Here is a 24480-nt window from a genome sequence, read left to right as displayed (position 1 = left end):
GTCTGATACTTTCAGTTCCAACCTGGGTCCCACTTCTTGATAATATATCTTTACATTCTGTTATCATTAAATACAGTTAGACAATGTATGCGGTGTTCTTAATGTTACTTTCCTTTTCCTGTTTTCCCATGAATAAGATTTGTATGTTGTTGAAAAGCTACTAGTTTGGGTTGCAATTATATTTCAACCTTTAGTTTCAAGTAGTTAGAAAATGAACAAAGATAGTCTGATGAACCTTTCCTTTTTATTTACAATTTATTGAACATATTAAAAATTTTTAATGTAGTGAACGTTCTAGACAATGTTTAATTCTATTTTTCAATCTAATAACAGTGGGGGTGAAAATGAGAGCTAGCACTCTGTGCTCTGATGCTGAGAGGTTTACTCATGGTATGCCTCCGTTCATTTAGTCTTTTTGTCAGTCCTGTCAGGAGGCTCATTGGGAATTATTATCGTCCCCATTTTACAATTGATACTTAGAGGTAAGGAAACTTGCTCATGATCATTTAGCAAGTAGAGGAAAGAGTACTTGAAACTAACCTTATCTGTATCCTTAACCATCACACCATAAACGTCCTCTCTGTTTAACTGTTCTTCAGTGAAACCAAAGCTGAGATTTTGCATTATTTTGGCAAGACTGAAGGTTTTGAAGGAGATTGGTCAAAGTCAGTTTTAATGAGAATGAGAAACAAAGTATCAGTTTTAAAGTTAGAGTTTCTTTTTTTCTTACAGTTTTGTTGAGATATAATTGACATAGCACAGTAAAATTTTAAGGGATACAGGATAATGTTTTGACTTACATACATCATGAAATGATTACTGCAATAAGTTTTGTTAACATCTGTCATCTCATATAGATACAAAATTCAAGAAATAGGAAAAAAAATTTTTTCTTTGTGATGAAAACTCTTAAGATTTACTCTAAATAGCTTTTATGTATAACATACAGCAGTGTTAATCATATTTAAACTTACAAGTTTCTAATTTTTTGATAGTGTAGTTTTGTAAGTTACCTCAGCTTTTCATATATATAAAATATATTGAAAGGAATGAAGATATATATTCTGTTAATAGTGACGTGTTGAGAGATGAACTCTGACACAATGCCAAATTTTATTTGCCCTTAACTGTAGCTTAAAGGATATTTTTCAGTTCAGGGAGGATGCTGTTCTCTGTATTGTCTCTCACTCTTAGCTCTGGTCTGTGGTCTGGTAGATATGTAATGCTGTTATTAGGGAAGCGAGGAACCAGATATGGCAGTCATCTTCCTGCATGGCTCAGCTTGCTCTCAGGAGGCTTGCCTACTCTTTGGTTTCTTCCTTATTCTCGTCTGTGTCTCTGAAGAGTCATTCATACTTGTTTGCCTCATGTTGATACCTACCCATCATTCTCCAAATGATTATTTGGTTATCTACTTATATATGATGTAGCTTGGGGCTATGAAAAGAGCATGGAGATTGGGAGTCAAAACCCTGCTTAGGTGCTTTGTTAGCCTTGTATCTTGGGTAAATGATTTTAGAGGATCACTCTCCTTCCTCATCTACATAAAGAAATAGGAACAGTGATAATCAACCTCATACATTATCATATTAAATGGGGTAAGGTATATAGCTCTTATGTAGTGCCAGTCTGTTACTTCCCTTCACTTTATTGAAGCTAGACTACTAGACTCTTACCAGGAATTTCTACTCTCATTTGATGTTTTGTTCTTTCTCTCTCCTTGGTCTGGTAGCAGCATATTACATTGTTTTAGCCTCTCTAATAAATAATGTTTTAGTATGCCTTATTTTGGCTGTGTAACTCTAAATATTATTTAAAGTTGACTCCTTACATTTCTTTTTGTTTTGTTGGTTCCTCACTCCCTCCCAAAGACCTAGTTTCCTCTCAACCTTTAAATTCTTTTCTCTGTGGATGGCTAACACCTCTATTTTCAGACCCTTATATTTTTCCTGGGTAGACTTACATGCTATCTTGCATGAAATTTTCTTATAAATATTCCCATCACCTCGGATTCACGTTGCCTATGTCGGGATAACTCATCTTTTACCTAAAATCAGAATGACTTGTAGATATTCCCAGTTCTTATAGAGGTGTTAGCATTTCTTGGTTTCTTCCTTGTCTTTGATTCTGTCTTCATTATTGATTAAAAACTGGGAGATAAACCAATCTTGATTTTATTTTTTCCTCCTGACTCCTCGTGTTTTCAACTAGTGGTAAACACCTGTTGATCTCTTAAATAAATATATCTCATCTTTTTCATTCTGCATTTTCTTTTTTTATTACCTACTCTGATATCTATATATTTTGAAGCTTTGATATAATGAAATTTTACTGATGGCAAGATTGGAATAGAAATTGTTTTCTCTACATTTGGAAGCTTTAGGGAAAAACTGCTGTTAAAAACAGTGTGCTTGTGCACACACACAAGTATCTTACCTATCATATATGTGACCTATACAGTTGACCCTTGAACAACATGGGGGTTAGGGGCACTGATCCTCTCTGAAGTTGAAAATCCACGTGTAACTTACAGTTGGCTCCTTGTATCCCCAGTTCTGCCATATCCTCAGTTCTTCTGCATCCACAGATTCAACCAACCTTGGATCATGTAGTGCTGCACTATTTACTACTAAAAAAAGTCCACGTATAAGTGGACCTGAGTAGTTCAGCCTGTGTTGTTCAAGGGTAAGTTGTATGTTAATGAGCTGCAATTCAGAAACATCTCCTTCAGCAGTGGGATAATTCAAAACTAAGAACTTTGTGTTATGTTTACAGCAGGGCTTCTCTGCGTCGTTGTCATTTTGGATTGGATAATTCTTTTTTTGTGGGGATGCTGTTTTGTGCATTTTAGGATGTTTAGCAACATCCCTGGCCTCTACTCACTAGATATCAGCTGCATTCCCCCACTAAAGTTAATGACAGTGAAAAATATCTACAGGCATTGCCACATGTTCCTTGGTGGCAGGGGCTGGGGAAGGTGGGAGAGTGCAAAATTGTTCCCAGTTCAGAACCATGGGTCTAGAGAAACCTGTATGGGCAGTAGAATTAGAGTATTTCTACATCCTGCTAGCTTCTGGAGAATGTTCATTACTAACTGAATCGCTTTGCTATACATCTAAAACTAACATTGTAAATCAACTCTACTTCAATAAAAGTAACATTTAAAAAAAGAATGTTAATTACTATACAGTGAAAAAACCTTTATAAAAGGGTAGAAAAATTTATACTTATGTACATTTTTAGACTCTCTCCTGAGAAGGAATCCTGCAATAACCGTTTTAGGAAAATAAACATAGAAGTGGTGTATTGTTTTTATATGAGAGTATAACTGAATTTGTTGAAAAGTTGTGTATGTTTATGTACCAGCATCACTAATAATAGTTTCTAATTTCTTTTTTAGCAAGAACTTAATTGGGATGTGGTAAAATTTCAAGAGCTTCTTTTTCAGCATTTAACCTTTACTTCATTAGTTTATATTTCCCACTACTTTTGCTTCAAGAAATTTTCGGACTTGTTTTTTGGTAACTGATCACAGATACAGTTCTTTGATGCTTTTATTTTTCTTATAAACATTTGTGGATTTCTTGAAAATATTCCTTTTCTCCCTTCCCTCCTTTTCCTCTTGTCTTCCCATAACACATCTCTCTTAAAAAAAAAAAAAAAATCCTTGAGCTTGTTAAGAATATTACCATATTTCAAATCCTGCAATGATCACACTATTGAAAGGACTAAACTTCTGAGTAATAGAACACTTATAGGTCTCCTATCTGTAATATTCTATACAAGCAGACTGCCAAATCCTCAGAATAATTTGTAGAGCCCTCTTGGAGTTAAACAAACAAAATATGACCTGTATATGAATTCAGGAGAGTTGAGAATATGATCTTAAAGAGCTGGTATAAATGCTTAGTACTTATTTGCGTAAAAATGAGGGTTTTTTTTTTTTTTAGCGGATGAAGTGTAAAATTAATCTTACTTTATTTTTAATCTCTTTTCACAGGTAGATCATTCTAATGTGGACATTAATCAATCTTTTTCATCTGTATCACCTCCATTTTTTCCTCATAAGCCAACTAGAGAGTTGGAGTATCACTCTTCAGATCTCAGAATGTTGAGGGTGTCTCCTGACACTGTGCCAAGGACTCTCAAACATTTAACAGGTATTAGAGATGTGGGTATTGTGTCCTTATGGCTAGCTTGTTAAAAATACCTTGCTATGGCTTTTTTTTTTTTTTTAACTTTTGAACTCCTGCAATAATGTTAACTTTGGATTAAGTGTATTTATAAATCCCTAGATCTTTTATTCATGAACCATTTGATTTTTCATTGCATTCTTCATGACAATGTTTAGAACTGAATTAGATGGAAGAGTCTGATATTAGAGTCAATTTGTTTCTATATTCCTTTCTGTGACTTGAAGGGAAAAGGGAATTAAATGAGCACAAGAGTGGATACAAATAAGTTTTTGGAGAGGAAACTGAGAAATTAGTTTTGAGGTAGAAAGCAAGATTGTCTGCCAAGGGACGGGGGGAGAGTGGTGGAGATGAGTTAGGAGGTTTGAGGAGAGTGACTTGTTGAAGGCTTAGAATTTATGTTGAAGTGAATAGGAGATGGAACTGACCAAGGAGAAGCAAAAGGAGTTGATCTGTGAACAAGGGATGTCTTTCTCTTTATTTACAGCTTCTTCATTTCTTTCAACAATGTTTTGTAGTGTACAACTCCTATACTTCTTCATTAAATTAATTCCAAATATTTTAATCTTTTTGATGTTATTGTAAAAGGAAAAGTTTTCTGAATTTGACTTTCGGAATATTCATTGCTAGTGTATAGAAATACAGTTTAATTTTGTATGTTCATCTTGTAGCCTACAGTTTTGCTGAACTACTTGTTTATTATTTCTAATCATTTTTTTGTGTGGTTTTCTCATAATTTTTATATGTAAAAATATGTAGAATATATATCTCATCAGCAATTAGAGATAGTCTTACTTCTTCCTTTCTAGTATGGATGCTTTTTGTATATTTCATTTCCCCAATTGCCCTGACTAGACCCTACACTACAGTGCTGGATAGTAGTGGCAGGAGCAGACAACCTTGTCTTGTGCTGGTTTTTGTGGGAGGGTATCAAGTTTTTTATCGTGTTAGCTGAAGGATTTTTGTAAATGCGCTTTATCAGATTGAAGTCCCCTTTTATTAGTAGTTTTTAGAGTGGCAGGATGTTAATTTTTGTCAGATGCTTCTTCTGCATTTTTTATAATTTTTGTATGGTTTTTGTTTTTTATTCTAATGTTATGGTGCATTATTAATTAGTTTTCATATGTCAAGCCATCTTGCATTCCTGGTTATATATGCTACTTGGTTATGGCATATAGTCTTTTATTTATGTTGTTGGATTCATTTTACCAGTAATTTTTAAAGGAATTTTATGATTATATTTGTAATAGATACTGGGTTTTGATACGTGAGTAACACTTGTATCATAAGTTGTGCTGGGAATTCTAGTTCTAGCTTTTGGAAGAGTTTGTAAAGGATTGGTATTCATTCTTCTTGGATTGAAGTCACTGTGGAGCTGCCTGTTCTTTGTAGAAGTTTTGGAATTACTAATCCCATCTCTTTACTAGCTAAAGTCTATTTAGATTTTATATTTCTCATGAATCAGTTTTCTTAATTTATGTTTTTCAGGGAATTTGTCCATTCCAGCTAGGTTATCTAATTTGTATAGCTGTTCATGGTATTCCCATATAATCCTTTTTATTTTGTTAAGATTGATAAGAATGACCCATCTTTCATTCCTGATTTTAATATAGTTCTCTCTCATCTAGCCTAATTTTGTCACTTTTGTTGATCTTTTCAAAGAAATTTTGATTACTCCTTTTTTTTCTAATCTCTGTTTTCTCTGCTTTTTAAATCTCTTTTATTTATTTCCATTTTAGTCTTTATTTTCTTTCTTCCATTTGCTTCAGTTTTAGTTTGTGCTTTTTACTGTTTCTTTTCGTGAAAGGTTAGGTTCTTGATTTGAGATTTTTCTTTTCAATATAGGTATTTACATTGATACATTTCTACTTTAGCTGCGTGCCCTACGTTTTGGTTTGTTGTGTTTTTGTTTTAATTCACCTAAACTATTTCCTAATTTCTATTTTTTTTCCATTGACCCCTTTGTTATTTGGGAGTGTGGTTTAATTTCCACATTTTTGAATTCTCTTTTGTTATTGATACCTCATTTAATTCCATTTTTTATTGGAGAATATGTACTTTCTAGGATTTCAGTTCTTTTAAATTTTATTGAGGCGTGTTTTTTTGTCCTATTGTGTTGTGTATCCTGTGGAATGTACCATTTGTGCTTGAGAAGAATCTGCATTCTGCTGTTGTTAGGTAGTATGTTCTATATATGTCTCTGAGTTCTAGTGGGTTTATAGTGTTCAAGTCTTCTGTATCCTTGTTGATCTTCTGCTAGTTTTCTCCATTTTTGAAAGTAGGGTATTGAAGTCTCCAACTATTATTGTTTAATTGTCTGTTTCTCTCTTTTCTGTCAGATTTGCTTCATTTATTTTGAGACTTTGATATTAAGTGTATTTGTGTTTATAATTGTTATATATTCCCATTGACTTGACCTTTTTGTAGTTATACACTGTTCCTCTTTAATTCTAGTAACATTTTTTTGTTTGTTCTAAAGTCTATTTTGTCTTATATCAGTATAGACACTCCAGTTGTTATGGTTGCTGCTGGTATGGCATATCTTTTTTCATCCCTTTACTTTGAGCCTACCTGTACTTTTGAACCTGAGGTGTATCTCTTGTAAGCAGTTTATAGTTGTATCTTTTTTTTCTTAATCCAGGCTGATAAACTTTACCTTTTGATGTGATTAATCCATTCACATTTAATGTAATTACTGATAAGATTGAATTTACATTTGCTAGTTTACTTTTTATTTTCCATGTGTCTTATATCTTTTTTGTTCTTCAGTTCCTCCTTTACTGCTTTTTATTTTTTAATTTTATCCATTTATTTTTAATTTTTAATTATTTTTAAATGGAGGTACTAGGAATTAAACCTAGGACTTCATGCATGCTAAGTGTGTACTCTACCTCTACCACTGTACCCGCCCCCCCTTTACTGCTTTTTATTGCATTAAGTGAATATTTTTCAGTATTTTAATTTCTTTAATGATTTTCCAGCTAATTATTTATATTACATTATTAGTGGTTATTCTAGGGCATACAAAATTTCTTAATATACCAGAACATACTTCTGATTTATACTATCTTAATTCTAGTGTGATGCAGAGATTAACTCCTACATAGCTCTATTCCCTCTTCTTTTTTGTGTGTGCTATTATTGTGATACATACTACATTTGTGTTACAAAATCAGGGATACATTGCTACATTGTTATAATTATATAGTTTTATGTATTTTCAAGAAGCTGAATTAGAGCAAGTATTTATTTATAGAGGTTGTTATATTAATATTCTGATTTACCATTCCTTATTCTCTTTATTTGTCCTGTGGACTTATTACCATCTAGTATTATTTTCTTGCTCTACTCTAACTTTGCTCCCATGTACCTTCTTTTCATTTTATTGTTGACTATGTTACATTTCTATATGTTACAGCCCCAATAATAATTATATATATATTGCTTTATGTAAAGTTACTTTTAAAATTATTTAAGAGAAGAAATGAAAGAATGCAAGTATGCTGTCTTTTTGTAACATAATTATCTTTACTAGCACTATTTGTTGTGTTATTAAATTGGAATTACTGTTTGGTGTCATTTGCTTTCAGCCTGAAGAATTTCCTTTAGTTTTTCTTGCAAGATGAGCTTACTATCAACAGATTCTCTCAGTCAGCTTTTGTATATGTGGGAATGTTTTTATTTCATCTTTTTGAAAGATAGTTTTGCTGCATTTTGAATTCTTGGTTAACAATCTTCTTCTTTCAGCAGTTTGAATATTTCTTTCCACTGTATTCACCCTTTATTGTTTTTGACGAGAAATCAGCTATTCTTACTAGTGTTCTCTTGTATGTGATTTATTTTTTATTGCTGCTTTCAGGATATACTTTGTCTTTCAGCATTTTGATGATGATGTGTTGGTGTGGATCTGTCTGTTTATCCTTCATTGAGTTCATTGGGATTCTCAGATGTGTATAGGGTAATGTTTTTCATCAAGTTTGGGAAGTTTTTGGCCATTATTTCTTTCAGGGTCCCCCATTATACATATGTCAGTGCACTTCATCTTATAGCTCTCTGAGCCTTTGTTCATTTTTATTCTTCTTTTGCTGCCGTTCAGATTGCATCATCATGTTCACTGATTCTTCTGTCTGTCCCTATTTACTATTGAGCCTCTAGGAAATTTTTCATTTCAGTTATAGTTTTCAAACCCAGAATTTTCATTTGTTTCTTTAATAAGTTTTGTTAGTTTATTTTCTGTTTGATGAGACATTGCCATTACCTTCTTTTAATTTTTAAGCATCATTTCCTTTTCTTCTTTGAACATATTTATAGTAACTGTTTTGAAGTCTTTGCTGGCTAAGTCCAACATGTGGGTCCCCTTAAAGGCAGTTTCTATTGCTTACTTGCTTTTTTCACGTGAATGGGTCGCTTTTCTTTTTCCTTGCATGTATCAAAATTTTTTATTATATTTTCTTGCTTCCCTCTCCCACTGTTAATGATTTAGATGTCTTCTTTTACAATTTCATGTTTATTCTGTTTGTAATTTATGGTAGTTATCACCTTTCCAGTTATAAGTTTCTCATTTTTGTAGCCTCCTGCTTCTTTTCTATTTAGAGTAGACAACATTTTTTATTATAAACTGAAGATTTTAGATAGTATAGTGTTGCTGCTCTGGATACTGATTCCCTCTCTGAGCTGGGAATATTTGTTATTGTTTTGCTAGTCTAGTGACTGGGTTGGACAAGTTCAGCCAAGTCTGTTTCCCCTGCAGGATACATCTTCTGAATTTCCCCTCCAGAAAGTAGAGTCTTTGGTATGTGTATAGCCTCCCTGACCTGTGATCTCCCTCCATCCCCTCTCCTATGACTATGGTTTTAACAGTTCTCTTTTATTGTCTCTTTTTTCATCTCCCTATTAATCTTCTTGCTTGTTGTCCACTATTGGTAACAGCTGTTAGCCTCAACTTATTGCTAGCTAGCTGATTGCTGTATTGTTTTCAACAATTCAGCAATGCCTTGAGGCATAAATTACTCCATAGTCTGATGCAGTCAGTGTCAAGCCCTTTCTCAGAGATAGTCTTTTAGGTCAGTCTTGGGCTTTCTTTTAAACTTCTAGCTTGTCTACTGTATGGCTTATTTGAATCATGTAGCTACTAGCTTCCTCTTAATTGCTTACCACTAAGATCACCATTGTTTTTGAGTGTCCTTAAGCTTGAACTTCCCCATGCTTTATTCCAAATACAGTCAGTCTCCTTATGGAGATGTGTGGAGATCCCTCTTCTTACAGCTTGTCTCTCCTCCTGGGGAAAAGCTTTGTGACTTTGCTCTGGGGGTTGGGTCAGTGTCCCACTTATATTGGAGTAACACATCCCTTCTCTGTGGTGTTGGGTAGGGGTGGTTTTCCCTGGTCTTCTTGGATTGCCTCTTCTGAAGTGGAACCTCCAGCCTGTGAGTTGGGGTTGATTATAGCATTTTTTTCTCAGCCTGCCATGCCTGTGGTAAATCTTTAAAAGTGGGGAACTAGACAGATGCATCCTCTCTCCCAAGACATCCTCTCTGTTTACCTCTTTACCATATGTAATATTTCTTTTTTTCCGGGGTGGGGAGGAAGGTAATTAGGTTTGTTTGTTTATTTATGTATATTTTAATGGAGGTACTGGGGATTGAACAGGACCTTGTGTATACTACGCACACTCTGCCACTGAGCTGTACCCTCCCCACCATTATTTCTATTGATGTGTCTAATTGTACCAGTTTAATTACTTGGTTACATCTCATTCCTCCCAAAAGACCCTAAGATCCTGAATGATAGTATTGTGGTGTAAGGCCTAAAATTAGATTCAGTATTATGTGCAATCTTGACATCTGAATCTCGAGGGCCTCAGAAGGCCTTACCACAAGTTTTATTGCTCTGGCCAGCTGTGCCCTCCAGCCAGAGGGAAAGGCTCCCCACCTGGCTAGTTCTCCCATTAATCAGACCAGCTGCAATCTACCTAGTCCTCAACCAGATAGGTTTCGTTCCCCTACCAGCTGGGGAAATTATTTACATTCCACATATAAGTGATATCATATGATGTTTCTCTTTCTCTGACTTACTTCACTTAGCATGCTGCCAACGGCATTATTTCTTTCCTTTTTATGGCTGAGTATCCCCGGGCACACGTGTGTGTGTGTGTCACATCTTCTTTATCCAACCATCTGTCGATGGACATGTAGGTTGTTTCTATGTCTTGGCTGTTGTAAATAGTGCTGCTGTGAACATTGGGGTGCATGTATCTTTTCGAATTAGAATTTTATCCAGATACATGCCCTGGAGTGGGATTGCTGGATCATATGGTAAGTCTATTTTTAGTTTTTTAAGGAATCACCATACTGTTTTCCATAGTGGCTGCACGAAGTTACAATCCCACCAACAGTGCACAAGAGTCTCCTTTTCTCCACATCCTCGCCAACACTTGTTATTTCTTGCCTTTTGAGTAATAGCTGTTTCAACAAATGTGAAGTGATAGTCTCATTGTGGTTTTGATTTGTATTTGCCTAGTAACTAATGATGTTGAACATCTTTTCATGTACTGGTTAGCCATCTGTATGTCTTCTTTGGAAAAGTGTCTGTTCAGGTCCTCTGTCCATTTTTTAATCAGATTGTTTTTTCTTGTTGTTGAGTAGTATAAGTTCTTTACGTATCTTGGATATTAGAGTCTTAGTGAATTTGATTTGCAAATATCTTCACCTATGTAGTAGGTTGTCTCTTCACTTTGTTGATGGTTTCCTTTATGGTGCAGAAACTCTTTAGTTTGATGTAGTTCCTCTTGTTTATTTTTGCTTTTGTTTCCCTTGCCTGAGGAGACATAACCAGAAAGATAGTGCTAAGAACGGTGGCAAAGAGTATACTGCCTATGTGTTCTTCTCGGAGTTTTATGGTTTCGGGTCTTACATTGAAGCCTTAAATACATTTTGAGTTACTTTTTGTGTATAGTGTTAGATGGTGTCTAGTTTCATTCTTTTGCATGTTGCTGTCCAGTTTTCCGAACACCATTTACAGCGCAGACTGTCCTTTCTCCATGATACGTTGTTTTGCTCGTTTGTCTTACAGTAATTCTCAATATAAGTGTAGCATGGACTCTCAATTTTGTTGCAGTGATCTGTGTATCTGTTTTTCTGCCAATGTCATGCTGTTTTGATGACTATTTGAAAATTTGAAATTAAGGAGTGTGAGACCTCTAGCTTTTTGTTCTTATTTCTGGAGATTGCTTTGGGCATTCAGGGTCCTTTGTGGTTTCATAAAAGTTTTAGGATTGTTTCTTCTATTTCTGTGAAAAATGCCACTGATATTCTTATAGGGACTGCATTGAATCTGTAGGTTACTTGAGGTAATATGGACATTTTAGCAGTGTTAATTCTTCTAATCCGTAAGCAGAGACTATGTTTTCCATTTCTTTTTGTCTTTTTCCACTTATTTCAACTGGGTCTTATAGTTTTCAGTTACTTGCTTTCACCTCGTTGGTTAAATTTATTCCTAGGTATTTTATTCTTTTTGATGCGCTTGTAAACAGGATTGTTTTCTTAATTTCTTTTTCTGATCGTTCATCATTAATGCATAGAAATGCAACTTTTTTGCATATTGATTTGATATCCTGCAGCTTTACTAAATTCAGGTTTTGATGGAGTCTTTAGAATTTTCTATATGTAGTATCATGTCATCTGCAAATAGAGACAGTTTAACTTCTTGATTTCCACCTTGGATGCCTTTTTTCTTTTTCTTGCCTAATTTCTCTGACTAGGACTTCTAATACTATGCTGAGTATAAGTGGTAAGAGTGGGCATCCTTGTCTTTTTTCTGATCTTAAAGGAAAAGCTTTTAGCTTTTCTCCATTGAGTATGATGTTAGCTGTGTGCTTGTCATATATGGCATTTATTATGTTGAATTACATTCCCTCTGTATCCTTTTTGTTGAGAGTTTCTACCATAAGTGGGTAGTAAATCTTGTCAAATGCTTTTTCTGCATCTATTAAGATGATCCTATGATTTTTAACCTTCATTTTGTTAACAAGGTGTATCTCATTGACTGACTTGTGGTTGTTGAACCATCCTTGCATCCCTGAAATAATTCCTACTTGATCCATGTGTACGACTCCTTTAACGTATTAGTGAATTTGGTTTGCTAATATTTTGTTGAGGATTTTTACATCTGTATTCATCAGGAATATTTGCCTGTTATTTTCTTTCCTTGTAATGTCCTTGCTGGTTTTCCTATCAGGATAATGCTGGCTTTGTAAAATGAGTTTGGAAATGTTCCCTTCTCTTCTATTTTTTAGAAAATTTTGATAAGGATTGGTATTAATTCTTTGAATGTCTTGTAGGATTCAGCAGGGAAACCATCTGGTCATGGATGTTTGCTGGGACATTTTGAGTACTGATTCAATCTCCTTACTAGTCTGTTCAGATTTCCTGTTTCTCCATGACTGAGACTTGGTAGGTTGTATGTTTCTAGGAATTTATCCATTTCTTCTAGGTTGTCAAATTTACTGGCCTGTAATTGTTCACAGTAGTCTCTTATCCTTATTATTGCTATGGTATTATTTGTAACATCGCTTTCATTTCTGAGTTTGAGTCCTTTTTTTTTCTCATGAGTCTAGCTAAAGGACTGTCAATTTTATTTATCTTTTTAAAGAACCAGCTCTTAGTTTCACTAATCTTTATATTGTCTTTTTACTCTCTATTTCACTTATTTCCAGTCTGATCTTTGTTATTTCCTCTATTGACTTTGGGCTTTGCTTGTTCTTCTCTTTCTAGGTCTTTGAGCTGTAAAGTTAGGTTGTTCATTTGAGGTTCTTCTTATTTCTTGATGTAGACAGTTATCACTACAACCTTCCTGTTTAAACTGCATTTGCTGCATCCCCTAAGTTTTAGTATGTTGTATTTCCATTTTCATTTGTCTCCAGGTATTTTTTATTTCCTCTTTAATTTTTCCTTTGACCTGTTCGTTGTTCAGTTTGTCATCTGTGTTGATTTATTAATTACTCGAGCTGTTCTTTTTCCTCATAAAAATTTCTATAACCCATATTCCTTCTCAAGTTACTATGCAGGTTACATTTTCCCTTCTCTTCTAGTTTTCTTGAAGAGTTAATAGTTATGACTTGGTACTCTACTTCTTTACCTTAAAATCACTTCTCAGACTGTTTCATCCTATATTCATTCAGCTGGTTTGAAGCCCACCAGTGGGTTTAAAATGACAGTCAGTTGTAGTGAAAGAGGTCAGACTTTGAAGTTAGAATTAAAAGGTGAAAATGCCTGTTTTTGTCATTTACTCAATGTACAACTCTAGAAAAATTATATATTTTTACTGCTCAAAATGTAGTCTGAGGACCAGTAGTATTGAACAGTACCAGAAGGCTTGTTAGAAATGTGGAATTTCAGATCCCACCCCAATACCTACTTACTTACCAGAATCTGCAAGTTAACAAGGTCTCCACACTGAGAAGCACTGTTATATCATCATCTCTGAAACTTAATTTCCCTATATGTAAAATATAGATAATACTTGCTGTATATGTTAACCATCCTATCACCATCTGACATGCCATATGTTTTACCAGTTTTTTTTTATTGCCTGCTTCCTCGAGGCTATTAGAATAAGCTTTGTGAGGCAGAATTAGAATATAAGCTTTGTCTGTGTATTTCCTATATCAAGAACAGTGACTGGCACATAGTAAAAATTCATTTTTTTGAATCAGTAAATTAATGAGTGCATTACTTGCTAAAACTTGTCATTTCTATTGCAGTCATTTACTTTCCACTGCTATTTAGAACTACTTTTATTTAGAATTACTGTATTAGTAGAAATACAGAACATTGCCATTGTTACAGAAGGTTCTCTTAGATAGTGCTGCTTACACTTTTGCATTCCCTTCCACTCATCTTGAATCTGTATTTCTGCAGTATAGTTCTGATCAAATCTGTGAACAACTTCCCATACTATGTAGAATTAGTTTCAAACTTCTTAGTGTAAACTTTAGAGTCTTTGCAGTTTCACATAATTAAAAATACATATCTTATTCAGGATGTGCTTATTAGGAGAGTCTGTTATACCTATGGCATGCATTGGCTCCATCAGGGCTGTACTGCTTTGCCTTCGTATGTGACTTGGGGGAAAGAGGATTTCATGAAAATAAGCTGATGATCCTTTGCTATGCCATGGAATAAAGTACTCTGTCTCTGAAGAGCCTTGTGTCTTCTGCCAACATACACGACACAATAACAGCCTTCATTATTAGCCTTATTAGTAGGGTGAGATCAAACTCCATGGTAGACAGGATTTTTTCATCACACAGAAAAGTATTTAAAATCCAAATTTCAAGATCCATATAATGTGCCATCAAATATATATACTTATTTTTTAGTTGCTCTTGTTGAATATTTAAATTATTTCTATATTAATTTGCTCTTACAAATTGCTTTGTATTTAATATCTTTGTTTGTAAATTTTTATTTCTTTTGATGAGTATTTCCTTAGGATTCCTTTATAGAAGTATAAATGCCCAAGAAAGGAAAGCTTACTGTATTTCTTTTAGTGTATAAAAGAGATATTTTTAAAATTCAAAATATCTGTGTGTGTGTGTGTATTAACAACATTAACAAATCTCTTTTTCTTAAGGAGATACTTCCAAAGGAGGCATAGCTGAAATTCCTCAACCCAACTTGAAACCAGGTATCACTACCACTCCTGAAGATTCAGACATTGGATCTCATTTATCCTTGTCCCCTGAAGACTTTCCTCAGTTGGCTGTAAGGTCTCCTCAAGTGAAGACTATTGGTCAGTATACTGATATTCTCAACCAACAGGCATTGGCAGATGGTCATCTAATTGAAGAGACTCTAAAAGTTTCAGCAGTTCCTGAACTAGCTGACCAGAAGACTGGTATAGCATCGGTGCCCTTTAGTTCCTCCTCACAAAGAGGGAAGCCAAGTATTTTCTACCCACAGGCCTTGCCAGACAATCATCTAACTGCAGAGGCTCTAAAAATTTCAACTGTTCCTGGACTTGGTGATCAGAAGACTGGCATACCTACAGTCCCTCCAAATTCCTACTCACTTGGAGAAAAGTACAGTATATTCTACCCACAGGCATTGCCAGGCAGTCATCAAACTGAAGAGGCTCTGAAAGTTTCAGTTGTCCCTGGATCAGCTGATCAGAAGACTGGAATACAAACAGTACCTGCTAGTTCCTACTCAGTTGGAGAGAAGCCTGGTATTTTCTACCAACCTGCCTTGCCAGGCAGTTATCCATCTGAAGAGGCTCTGAAAGTTTCAGCTTCTCCTAGACCAGCTGAGCAGAAGACTGGCATACCTACTACATCCCCTACTTCTTACTTACATGGAGAGAAGCCCAGTATTTTCTATCAGAAGACATTGCCAGAAAGTCATCTGACCAAACAGGCACTGAAAGTTTCAGCAGCTCCTGGGCCCCCTGAGCAGAAGACTGGGATTCCTACAGTAACTTCTACTTCTTACGCATATAGAGAGAAGCCCAGTATTTTGTACCAACAAGAGTTGCCAGACAGTCATCCAATTCAACAGGTGAAACAAGATTCAGCAGCTCCTGGGCCCCTTGAGCAGAAGACTGGGACATCAACAGTCCCCTCTACTTCTTACGCATATAGAGAGAAGCCAAGTATTTTGCACCAACAAGAGTTGCCAGACAGTCATCCAATTCAACAGGTGCAACAAGATTCAGCAGCTCCTGGGCCCCCTGAGCAGAAGACTGGGATTCCTACAGTAACTTCTACTTCTTACGCATATAGAGAGAAGCCCAGTATTTTGTACCAACAAGAGTTGCGAGACAGTCATCTCATTGAACAGGCTCAGAAAGTTTCAGCTGCCCCTGGATTCGCTGAGCAGAAGACTGGGACATCAGCAGTCCCCTCTACTTCTTATTCATATAGAGAGAAGCCCGGTATTTTGTACCAACAAGAGTTGCCAGACAGTCATCCAATTCAACAGGTTCAAAAAGCTTCAGCAGCTCCTGGGCCCCTTGAGCAGAAGACTGGGACACCAACAGTCCCCTCTACTTCTTACGCATATAGAGAGAAGCCAAGTATTTTGCACCAACAAGAGTTGCCAGACAGTCATCCAATTCAACAGGTTCAACAAGCTTCAGCAGCTCCTGGGCCCCCTGAGCAGAAGACTGGGACATCAACAGTCCCCTCTACTTCTTATTCACATAGAGAGAAGCCCAGTATTTTGTACCAACAAGAGTTGCCAGACAGTCATCCAATTCATCAGGTTCAACAAGATTCAGCAGCTCCTGGGCCCCCTGAGCAGAAGACTGGGATTCCTACAGCAACTTCTGCTTCTTACGCATATAGAGGGAAGCCCAGTATTTTGTACCAACAAGAGTTGCGAGACAGTCATCTCATTGAACAGGCTCAGAAAGTTTCAGCTGCCCCTGGATTCGCTGAGCAGAAGACTGGGATATCAACAGTCCCCTCTACTTCTTATTCACATAGAGAGAAGCCCAGTATTTTGTACCAACAAGAGTTGCCAGATAGTCATCCAATTCAACAGGTTCAACAAGCTTCAGCAGCTCCTGGGCCCCCTGAGCAGAAGACTGGGACATCAACAGTCCCCTCTACTTCTTATTCATATAGAGAAAAGCCCAGTATTTCGTACCAACAAGAGTTGCGAGACAGTCATCTCATTGAACAGGCTCAGAAAGTTTCAGCTGCCCCTGGATTCACTGAGCAGGAGACTGGGATATCAACAGTCCCCTCTACTTCTTATTCACATAGAGAGAAGCCCAGTATTTTGTACCAACAAGAGTTGCCAGACAGTCATCCAATTCATCAGGTTCAACAAGATTCAGCAGCTCCTGGGCCCCCTGAGCAGAAGACTGGGATTCCTACAGCAACTTCTGCTTCTTACGCATATAGAGGGAAGCCCAGTATTTTGTACCAACAAGAGTTGCGAGACAGTCATCTCATTGAACAGGCTCAGAAAGTTTCAGCTGCCCCTGGATTCGCTGAGCAGAAGACTGGGATATCAACAGTCCCCTCTACTTCTTATTCACATAGAGAGAAGCCCAGTATTTTGTACCAACAAGAGTTGCCAGATAGTCATCCAATTCAACAGGTTCAACAAGCTTCAGCAGCTCCTGGGCCCCCTGAGCAGAAGACTGGGACATCAACAGTCCCCTCTACTTCTTATTCATATAGAGAAAAGCCCAGTATTTTGTACCAACAAGGGTTGCGAGACAGTCATCTCATTGAACAGGCTCAGAAAGTTTCAGCTGCCCCTGGATTCGCTGAGCAGGAGACTGGGATATCAACAGTCCCCTCTACTTCTTATTCACATAGAGAGAAGCCCAGTATTTTGTACCAACAAGAGTTGCCAGACAGTCATCTAACTAAAGAGGCTCAGAGGGTTCCAGCTACTCCTGGACTAGGTCACCAGAAGACTGGGGTACCAATAGTCCCCCCTGCTTTCTTCTCACATAGAGGGAAGACCAGTTTTTCCTATCAGCAGGAGTTGCCAGACAGTCACCTAAAGGATCAGACTCAGAAAATTTCAGCTATTCTTGGACCAGTTGACCAGGACACTGGACTGCAGACAGTACCCTCTAGTTCCTACGCACATCGGGAGAAGCCCATTATTTTTTACCAGCAGAAGTTGCCAGGCAGTCATCTAACTGAAGAGGCTCTGAAAGTTTCAGCTGTTGCTGGACCAGCTGACCCGAAGACTGGAATATCAGAATCTTCTAGGTCCTACTCACATAGAGAAAAATCCAGTATTTTCTACCAACAAGAGTTGCCAGACAGTCATCCTACTGAAGAGGCTCTGAAAGTTTCAGGTATTTCTGAAACAGGTGACCAGAAGACTGGGATACCTACAGTAACCTCTACTTCCTACTCACATAAAGAGAAGCCCATTATTTTCTACCAGCAGGCCTTGCCAGACAGTCAGCTAACTGTAGAGGCTCTGAAAGTTTCAGGTGTTCCTGGACCAGCTGACCAGAAGACCGGGATATCTACAGTACCATCTAGTTCCTCTTCATATAGAGAGAAGCCCATCATTTCTTATCAGCAAGAGTTCCCAGATCTTACTCAAGTGGCTTTAAAAGTTTTAGAGGTTCCTGGACCAGCTGACCAGAAGATTGGGATTCCAGCAGTAACCTCCACTTACTCACGTGGAGAAAAGCCCATCATTTCTTATGAGCAAGAGTTGCCAGATTCTAATGAAGATGCTTTAGAACTTCTAGGGGTTCCTGGACAAGCAGACCAGAACACTGGTATGCAAACTGTGCCCCCTACTTCCTGTTCACATAGAGAGAGCCCCATGTTTTCTTACCAGAAGGAGTTGCCAGATATTACTGAAGAAACTTTGAAAGTTTCAGCTGTTCCTGGACCATCTGACCAGAAGACTGGGATACGAACAAGCCCCTCTAGTTCTTACTCATATAGAGAGAAGCCTGATGGTTTTTACCAGCAGGAGCTGCCAAATCTTACTGAAGAAGCTTTGAAAGTTTTTGCTCTCCCTGGACCAGCTGACCAGAACACTGAGATACCAACAGGACCTTCTAGTTCTTTCTCACATAAAGAGAAACTCAAGATTTCAACTGTGATTTTACCAGATGAGCAGAAGACTGAGTTACCATTAGCTCCAACGAGTTCCTACTCACATAGAGAGAAGCCCAAGACTTCAGCTGTGATCGGGCTGGACAGCAGGAAGACTCCATTACTGACAGTTTTTCGTAATTCTTATTCTCAGAGAGTAAATCCCAGTATTTTCTTCCGACAGCAGTTGCCAGACAGACGTCAAAGTGAAGATATTCTGAAGATTTCACCTGTCCCTGAACCAACTGATGTGAATCCTGGGATAGCAATACCTCTTTCTAGTTCCTATTCACACAGAGAGAAATCTGATACTTTCTACCCACAGGAATTGCCAGACCAACATCAAACTGAAGATGTGTTAAAGGTTTCAACAGTTCCTGGACCAGCTGACCAAAAAATTGTGTTACCATCAGTTCCTCCTAGTTCCTTTTCACACAGGGAGAAACCAGTTATATTCTACCAACAGGATTTACCAGAAAGACATCTAACTGAAGATGATCCGAAGTCCTCTAGTAGTCTTGGGCAAGCTGATCAGATTACTGGGTTATCAACAGTTCCCCCTGATAGTTATTCATATAGTGAGAAGCACAAACTTGTTTCAGACCATGTCCAAAGGCTAATAGATAATTTGGAATCTTCTAACTCCAGTGTTATCTCAAGCAATGTGCCTTTAAATTCTCAGGCTGATAGTAGAATTGTAATAAATAAGCCAGAATCTTCAGGTTTTGAAGATGTTGGCACCGAGGAAATCCGGGGTATGGACAGTGGTTCCAAAACTCTTAAAGAGATTCGGACACTTCTAATGGAAGCAGAAAATATAGCACTGAGACGATATAATTTTCCTGTTCCCCTTGTCCCTTTCAGAGATGTTAGTGATATTTCTTTTATACAATCTAAGAAGGTGGTTTGCTTCAAAGAACCCCCCACAACTGATGAATCTAATGGTGATTTGTCTCACAGACAGCCATTTACAGAAGAAAGCCCAAATAACAAGTGCACGCAGAAGGATATTAGCACACAGACGAATCTGAAATGCCAGAGAGGTATTGAAAATTGGGAGTTTATTAGTTCAACTGCGGTTCGAAGTCCTGTACAGGAAGCAGAAAGCAAAACCAGAGTGACATTAGATGAAACTCTTAGGCAATATAAAGCAGCCAAATCTGTAATGAGGTCTGAACCTGAAGGGTATAGTGGAACCATTGGGAATAAAATTGTTATCCCTATGATGACTATCATTAAAAGTGATTCAAGTAGTGATGCCAGTTCCTGCTCATGGGACAGTAATTCCCTAGAGTCAGTTTCTGATGTTCTAAACTTCCTTCCACGTGCTTCACCCAAGACGAGCGTGACAGATAGCAGAGAGGAAGAGGGTGTGTTAGAGAGTGATGATGGTGGTGGTAGCAGTGTAGATTCACTGGCTGCACATGTGAAAAACCTTCTGAAATGTGAATCCTCGCTGAACCATGCTAAACAAATACTCAGAAATGCAGAGGAAGAGGAATCTCGGGTACGAGCGCGAGGTAGGAAATGATGATTTGTTACAGACTCAGGTCAAACTTACATAGTTTAATAATTGGCTTAAAGTTAAGTGTTTGGGGCGCTAAATATATTTTCTTGTAGAACTGTTAGAATGATTACATTTTCTACCATCAATCCAGAATAAACCCAGTTAACCAACAATATAGCTAAGATAGTATTAACAGTGCTAGTTTGAGTTTAAAGAAAAGTGAGTTCTGATGTCTGAAGGAAAGTAAGGGGAGATCACTTGAGTTTCCGAAACAGGATGTTTTCCTAGTCTTTACATTGTAGTGTCCTTATTTTGGAGGCAATAAAAAACCCCTATTTGCTTTTCTCTGTCACTCTGTATCATAAAATTGTATATACTTTCTCATCCCCTTTTCTAATAAAATTCTTGAAGCAGATCTTAGATAGACATCAGAAAAACTAATCAAGGTATTTCAAACTCATACTTGGTTTAGAGGTTTAAAAAGGAATATTTACTAATTCCATTCATCTCTAATTGCAGAATTCCATTAAAAAAGGGAAAAAAATTTAAGACAACATGGGGCATATATTTTGGAGGGCAACTTATAAGTAATTCAGGCCTAACTAGAAATCTTCTCTTGAGATTAACTTCCTACACCATGCCTTCTCTCATTTATGCATATTTTGATTCTCCAAAGAACTCAGGTTTTATTATTTTAAAGTATTAGCTGTTAGAATTGGTGGTAACTATAGTAGGAGCTGATAGGGGGACTGTTTTGATTGGAAGGAAGATTAAGATAAAAATAGTTGAATATTATATTTAAACTGGCCTCTTTGGGACACTAATGAATTCATCCACAAAACAGGAAGAGACTCACAGACATAGTAAACAATTTATGGTTACCGGGGGAAAGGGAATGGGAAGGGATAATTTGGGAGTTTGAGATTTGCAAATGTTAACTACTGTATATAAAATAGATTAAAAAATCAGATTTCCTTTGTATAGCGTGGAGAACTATATTCAATATCTTGTAATAACTTTCAATGAGAAAATATGAAAACAAATATATGTATGTGTGTATATACACATGTGTATATATGTATATGTGTGTGTGTACACACACACATATTCATGACTGGGGCATTATGCTGTACACCAGAAATTGACACGTTGTGACTGACTATGCTTCAGTTAAAAATAAATAAATAAAGTGGCCTCTTTAGGGAAATGTCTATAGAATATTTTTCTTTAAAAAAACTCACTTTTCAGTGAAATTATCTCTTGAGAACTAAGAATTTGTCATAAAATTGAGAGCACACACTTTTTACCAAGCACTGTGGTAGGCATTAAATTGGGTGTATTGATGATCTTCTATGTTCTTAAAGTCGCTGATACTTTTGTGTTGTATTATCTTGAATATTTTTATGCTTTTTCTCCAGCCTGGAATCTGAAGTTTAATATGGCTCATGACTGTGGCTACTCCATTTCAGAATTAAACGAAGATGACAGGAGAAAAGTAGAAGAGATCAAAGCAAAGTTGTTTGGTCATGGGAGAACAACTGACTTGTCCAAGGTATAAAATAAATTTAGAAATTAAGAGAGGTAATGTGGAAGAAAGTGTGTGGGATTAGGATCTCTTACCTGGGCATTGATGACTCCAGCTGAGTTGCTAATGGTTGTTGGCTAAGGTGTTAGGAGTCTTAATTCTTCAAAAATTAATACTTAAGGATTAGATTCTGTAGGTTCTGATTAATTCCATATTCATCTATTAGAAAAATTGTCTTAGAAAAAAAGTGGGTTTGCTCATTTTGTGTATTCTTGTCCTTATTTTCTCTTGAGAGTGATATTTTGAGATGCAAATGAACTCCAGCTATTTTCAGATATATAGTCTCTCCTTAAGAACACATAGCTGTTGTAGGTTATGTGTAAATGACTTTCTTCTTAGTGGGACTTATTTTCCTTCTATTATGAACTATTTCATACATAGAAAAGAAAATATATGAAACGTGTATAAAGAATAAAGAAAAGTAGAAATAATTCCTGTATATTGGCCATCCAGCTTGAGAAATAGAATGTTACCAAGTGTCACTGAATTCCTATGGGTCTTCTTCCCCAGTCGTATCACTCTTACTTCCTATCCTGACATGCATTGGTTTTCTTGCTGCTCAGTATGGTTTTGAACTCTATAATAGATGTAATAAACATGGTAAATATTCTTCCATGGTCACATAACAGCACTTAAGTTGTCTTTTCTGACTATTAAGCTATTCTGTGCTATTCATTTTCCTTAAAATCAAATTTATAAGTAAATATATAAATTAACCTTTTTAAAAATTAAAGTATAACTATGTTAGTTCCAGCTGCACAACATAATGATTTGCTGTTTCTGTACATTACAAATGATGACCAAGATAAGTCTAGTTCCCATCTGTCACAATACAGCTATTACCGTAGTATTGACTACATTCCCCCATACTGTACATTTTATCCTTATGACTTATTTACTTTATTACATCTGAATCTCCCTCACATGTTTCACTCTTCCCCACCCTGTATCCTCCTTCCCTCTGGCAACCACCTGTTTCTTTCTGTGTCTATGAGACTGTTTCTGTTTTGTTAGACTTATCCATTTGGTTTGCTTTTTAGATTCCACATACAAGTGAAATCACACAGTATTTGTCTTTCTCTGTGTGACTTATTTCACATAACATATTACCCTTTAGGTCCATTCACGTTGTTGTAAATCTCAAGATTTCATTCTTTCTTACGGTTGATTAATAGTCCATTGTATATATATATCACATCTTCTTTATCCATTCATCTATTGATGGACACTGGGCTACTTCTGTATATTGATTATTGTAAGTAATGCTGGAGTGAACATAGGGGTGCATATATCTTTTTCAAATTAGTATGTTTTCCTTGGAAGAATACCCATAAGTTAATTGTTGGATCATGTGGTAGTTATATTTTTAATTTTGTGGGGAACTGTTTTCCATAGTGGCCACAACAACTTACATTCCCACTAACAGTTTACGACTGTTCCCTCTTCTTCACATCCTTGCCAACACTTGTTATTTGCTGTCTTTTTGATAATAGCCATTCTAAGTGTGAGGTGATAGATGCCAGTGAGGTTTTGATTTGCATTTCTCTGATGATTAGTGATGTTGAGCATCTTTTTATCTGTGTCTTCTCTGCAAAAGTATCTATTCAGATCCTCCTATTTTTTAAATCAAGTTTGTTTTTTTGATTTGACTTTTATGAGTTCTTTGTATATTTTGGATATTAACACCTTATCAAATATATCATTTGCCAATATCTTCCATTCAGTAGGCTGCCTATTTTATAAGTGCTTGATCTACTAGCTTTACTGTATGTTTGTCTTTACTGGTGAATTTTTTCCTTTCATAATTTTCATATTTCTACTTGTGGCCTTTTCTTTTCTGCTTAGGGAAGTCCCTTTAAAATTTCTTATAAACCTCATTTAGTGGTGCTGAACTCTTTTAGCTTTTGCTGACTTGCTGCGTAGAATATTATTTGTAGGTTTTTTCCATTCATCACTTTAAGTATAGCATGCCACTCCCTTCTGGTCTGCAAAGTTTCTGCTGAAAAGTAATGGTGTTCTGGGTGTTTCTTTGTATGTAACTGGTTGCCTTTACCTTGCTGTTTTTAAGATTTTCTCTTTATCTTTAAATTTTGCTGTTTTAATTATATTGTGTCTTGGAGTAGATATCTTTATGTTTGGTATTGCTTGGGACTCTGTGCTTTCTGAACCTGGATATGTTTCCTTTCCCAGGTTAGGGAAATTTTCAGCTATTATGTCTTCAAATATGTTCTCTGCCCTTTTCTTTCTCACTTCTCCTTCTTAAACATTTATAAGTGAATGTTAGTACTCTTTTTTTTTATTCATTTTTCAGTTTTATTAAGTAGAATTGTTACAGTTTGACTGCACATATACAGTGTATTGCATGTAAATACATACATACAGTGTACTGCACATATTTTTTTAAATTTACATGTATGTACTGTTCATTGTTTCTAAGACCATTTAGAGCTTTAGCTTTTTAAACTAACATAGTTATCAAAAGAATAAAGCCAACCACAAAATAAGAATCAATTAACAAAGATACATACACCCCACTATTAATAGCAACATTATTTATAACTGCCAAGATGTGGAAGCATCCTAAGTACACGTCAATAGATGAATGGAT

At 36.3% G+C, this 24480-nt stretch overlaps 1 protein-coding gene across 1 annotated transcript in view; it reads left to right on the top strand.

Annotated features, from left to right (window-relative positions):
* Positions 1 to 24480, top strand: part of ALMS1 (ALMS1 centrosome and basal body associated protein) — a 140294-nt gene that overhangs the window by 28313 nt on the left and 87501 nt on the right. Inside the window, exons 8-10 of the mRNA XM_031467275.2 lie at positions 4001 to 4160; positions 14826 to 14879; positions 21706 to 21839. Of these exons, the coding sequence (XP_031323135.2) occupies positions 4001 to 4160; positions 14826 to 14879; positions 21706 to 21839 (348 nt within the window). The remainder of the gene's footprint in view (positions 1 to 4000; positions 4161 to 14825; positions 14880 to 21705; positions 21840 to 24480) is intronic.

Source organism: Camelus dromedarius, chromosome 15 (genome assembly GCF_036321535.1).
Source record: "Camelus dromedarius isolate mCamDro1 chromosome 15, mCamDro1.pat, whole genome shotgun sequence".
In the NCBI taxonomy this organism is placed as follows: Eukaryota; Metazoa; Chordata; class Mammalia; order Artiodactyla; family Camelidae; genus Camelus; species Camelus dromedarius.
This window is presented reverse-complemented; position numbering and strand designations above follow the sequence as displayed.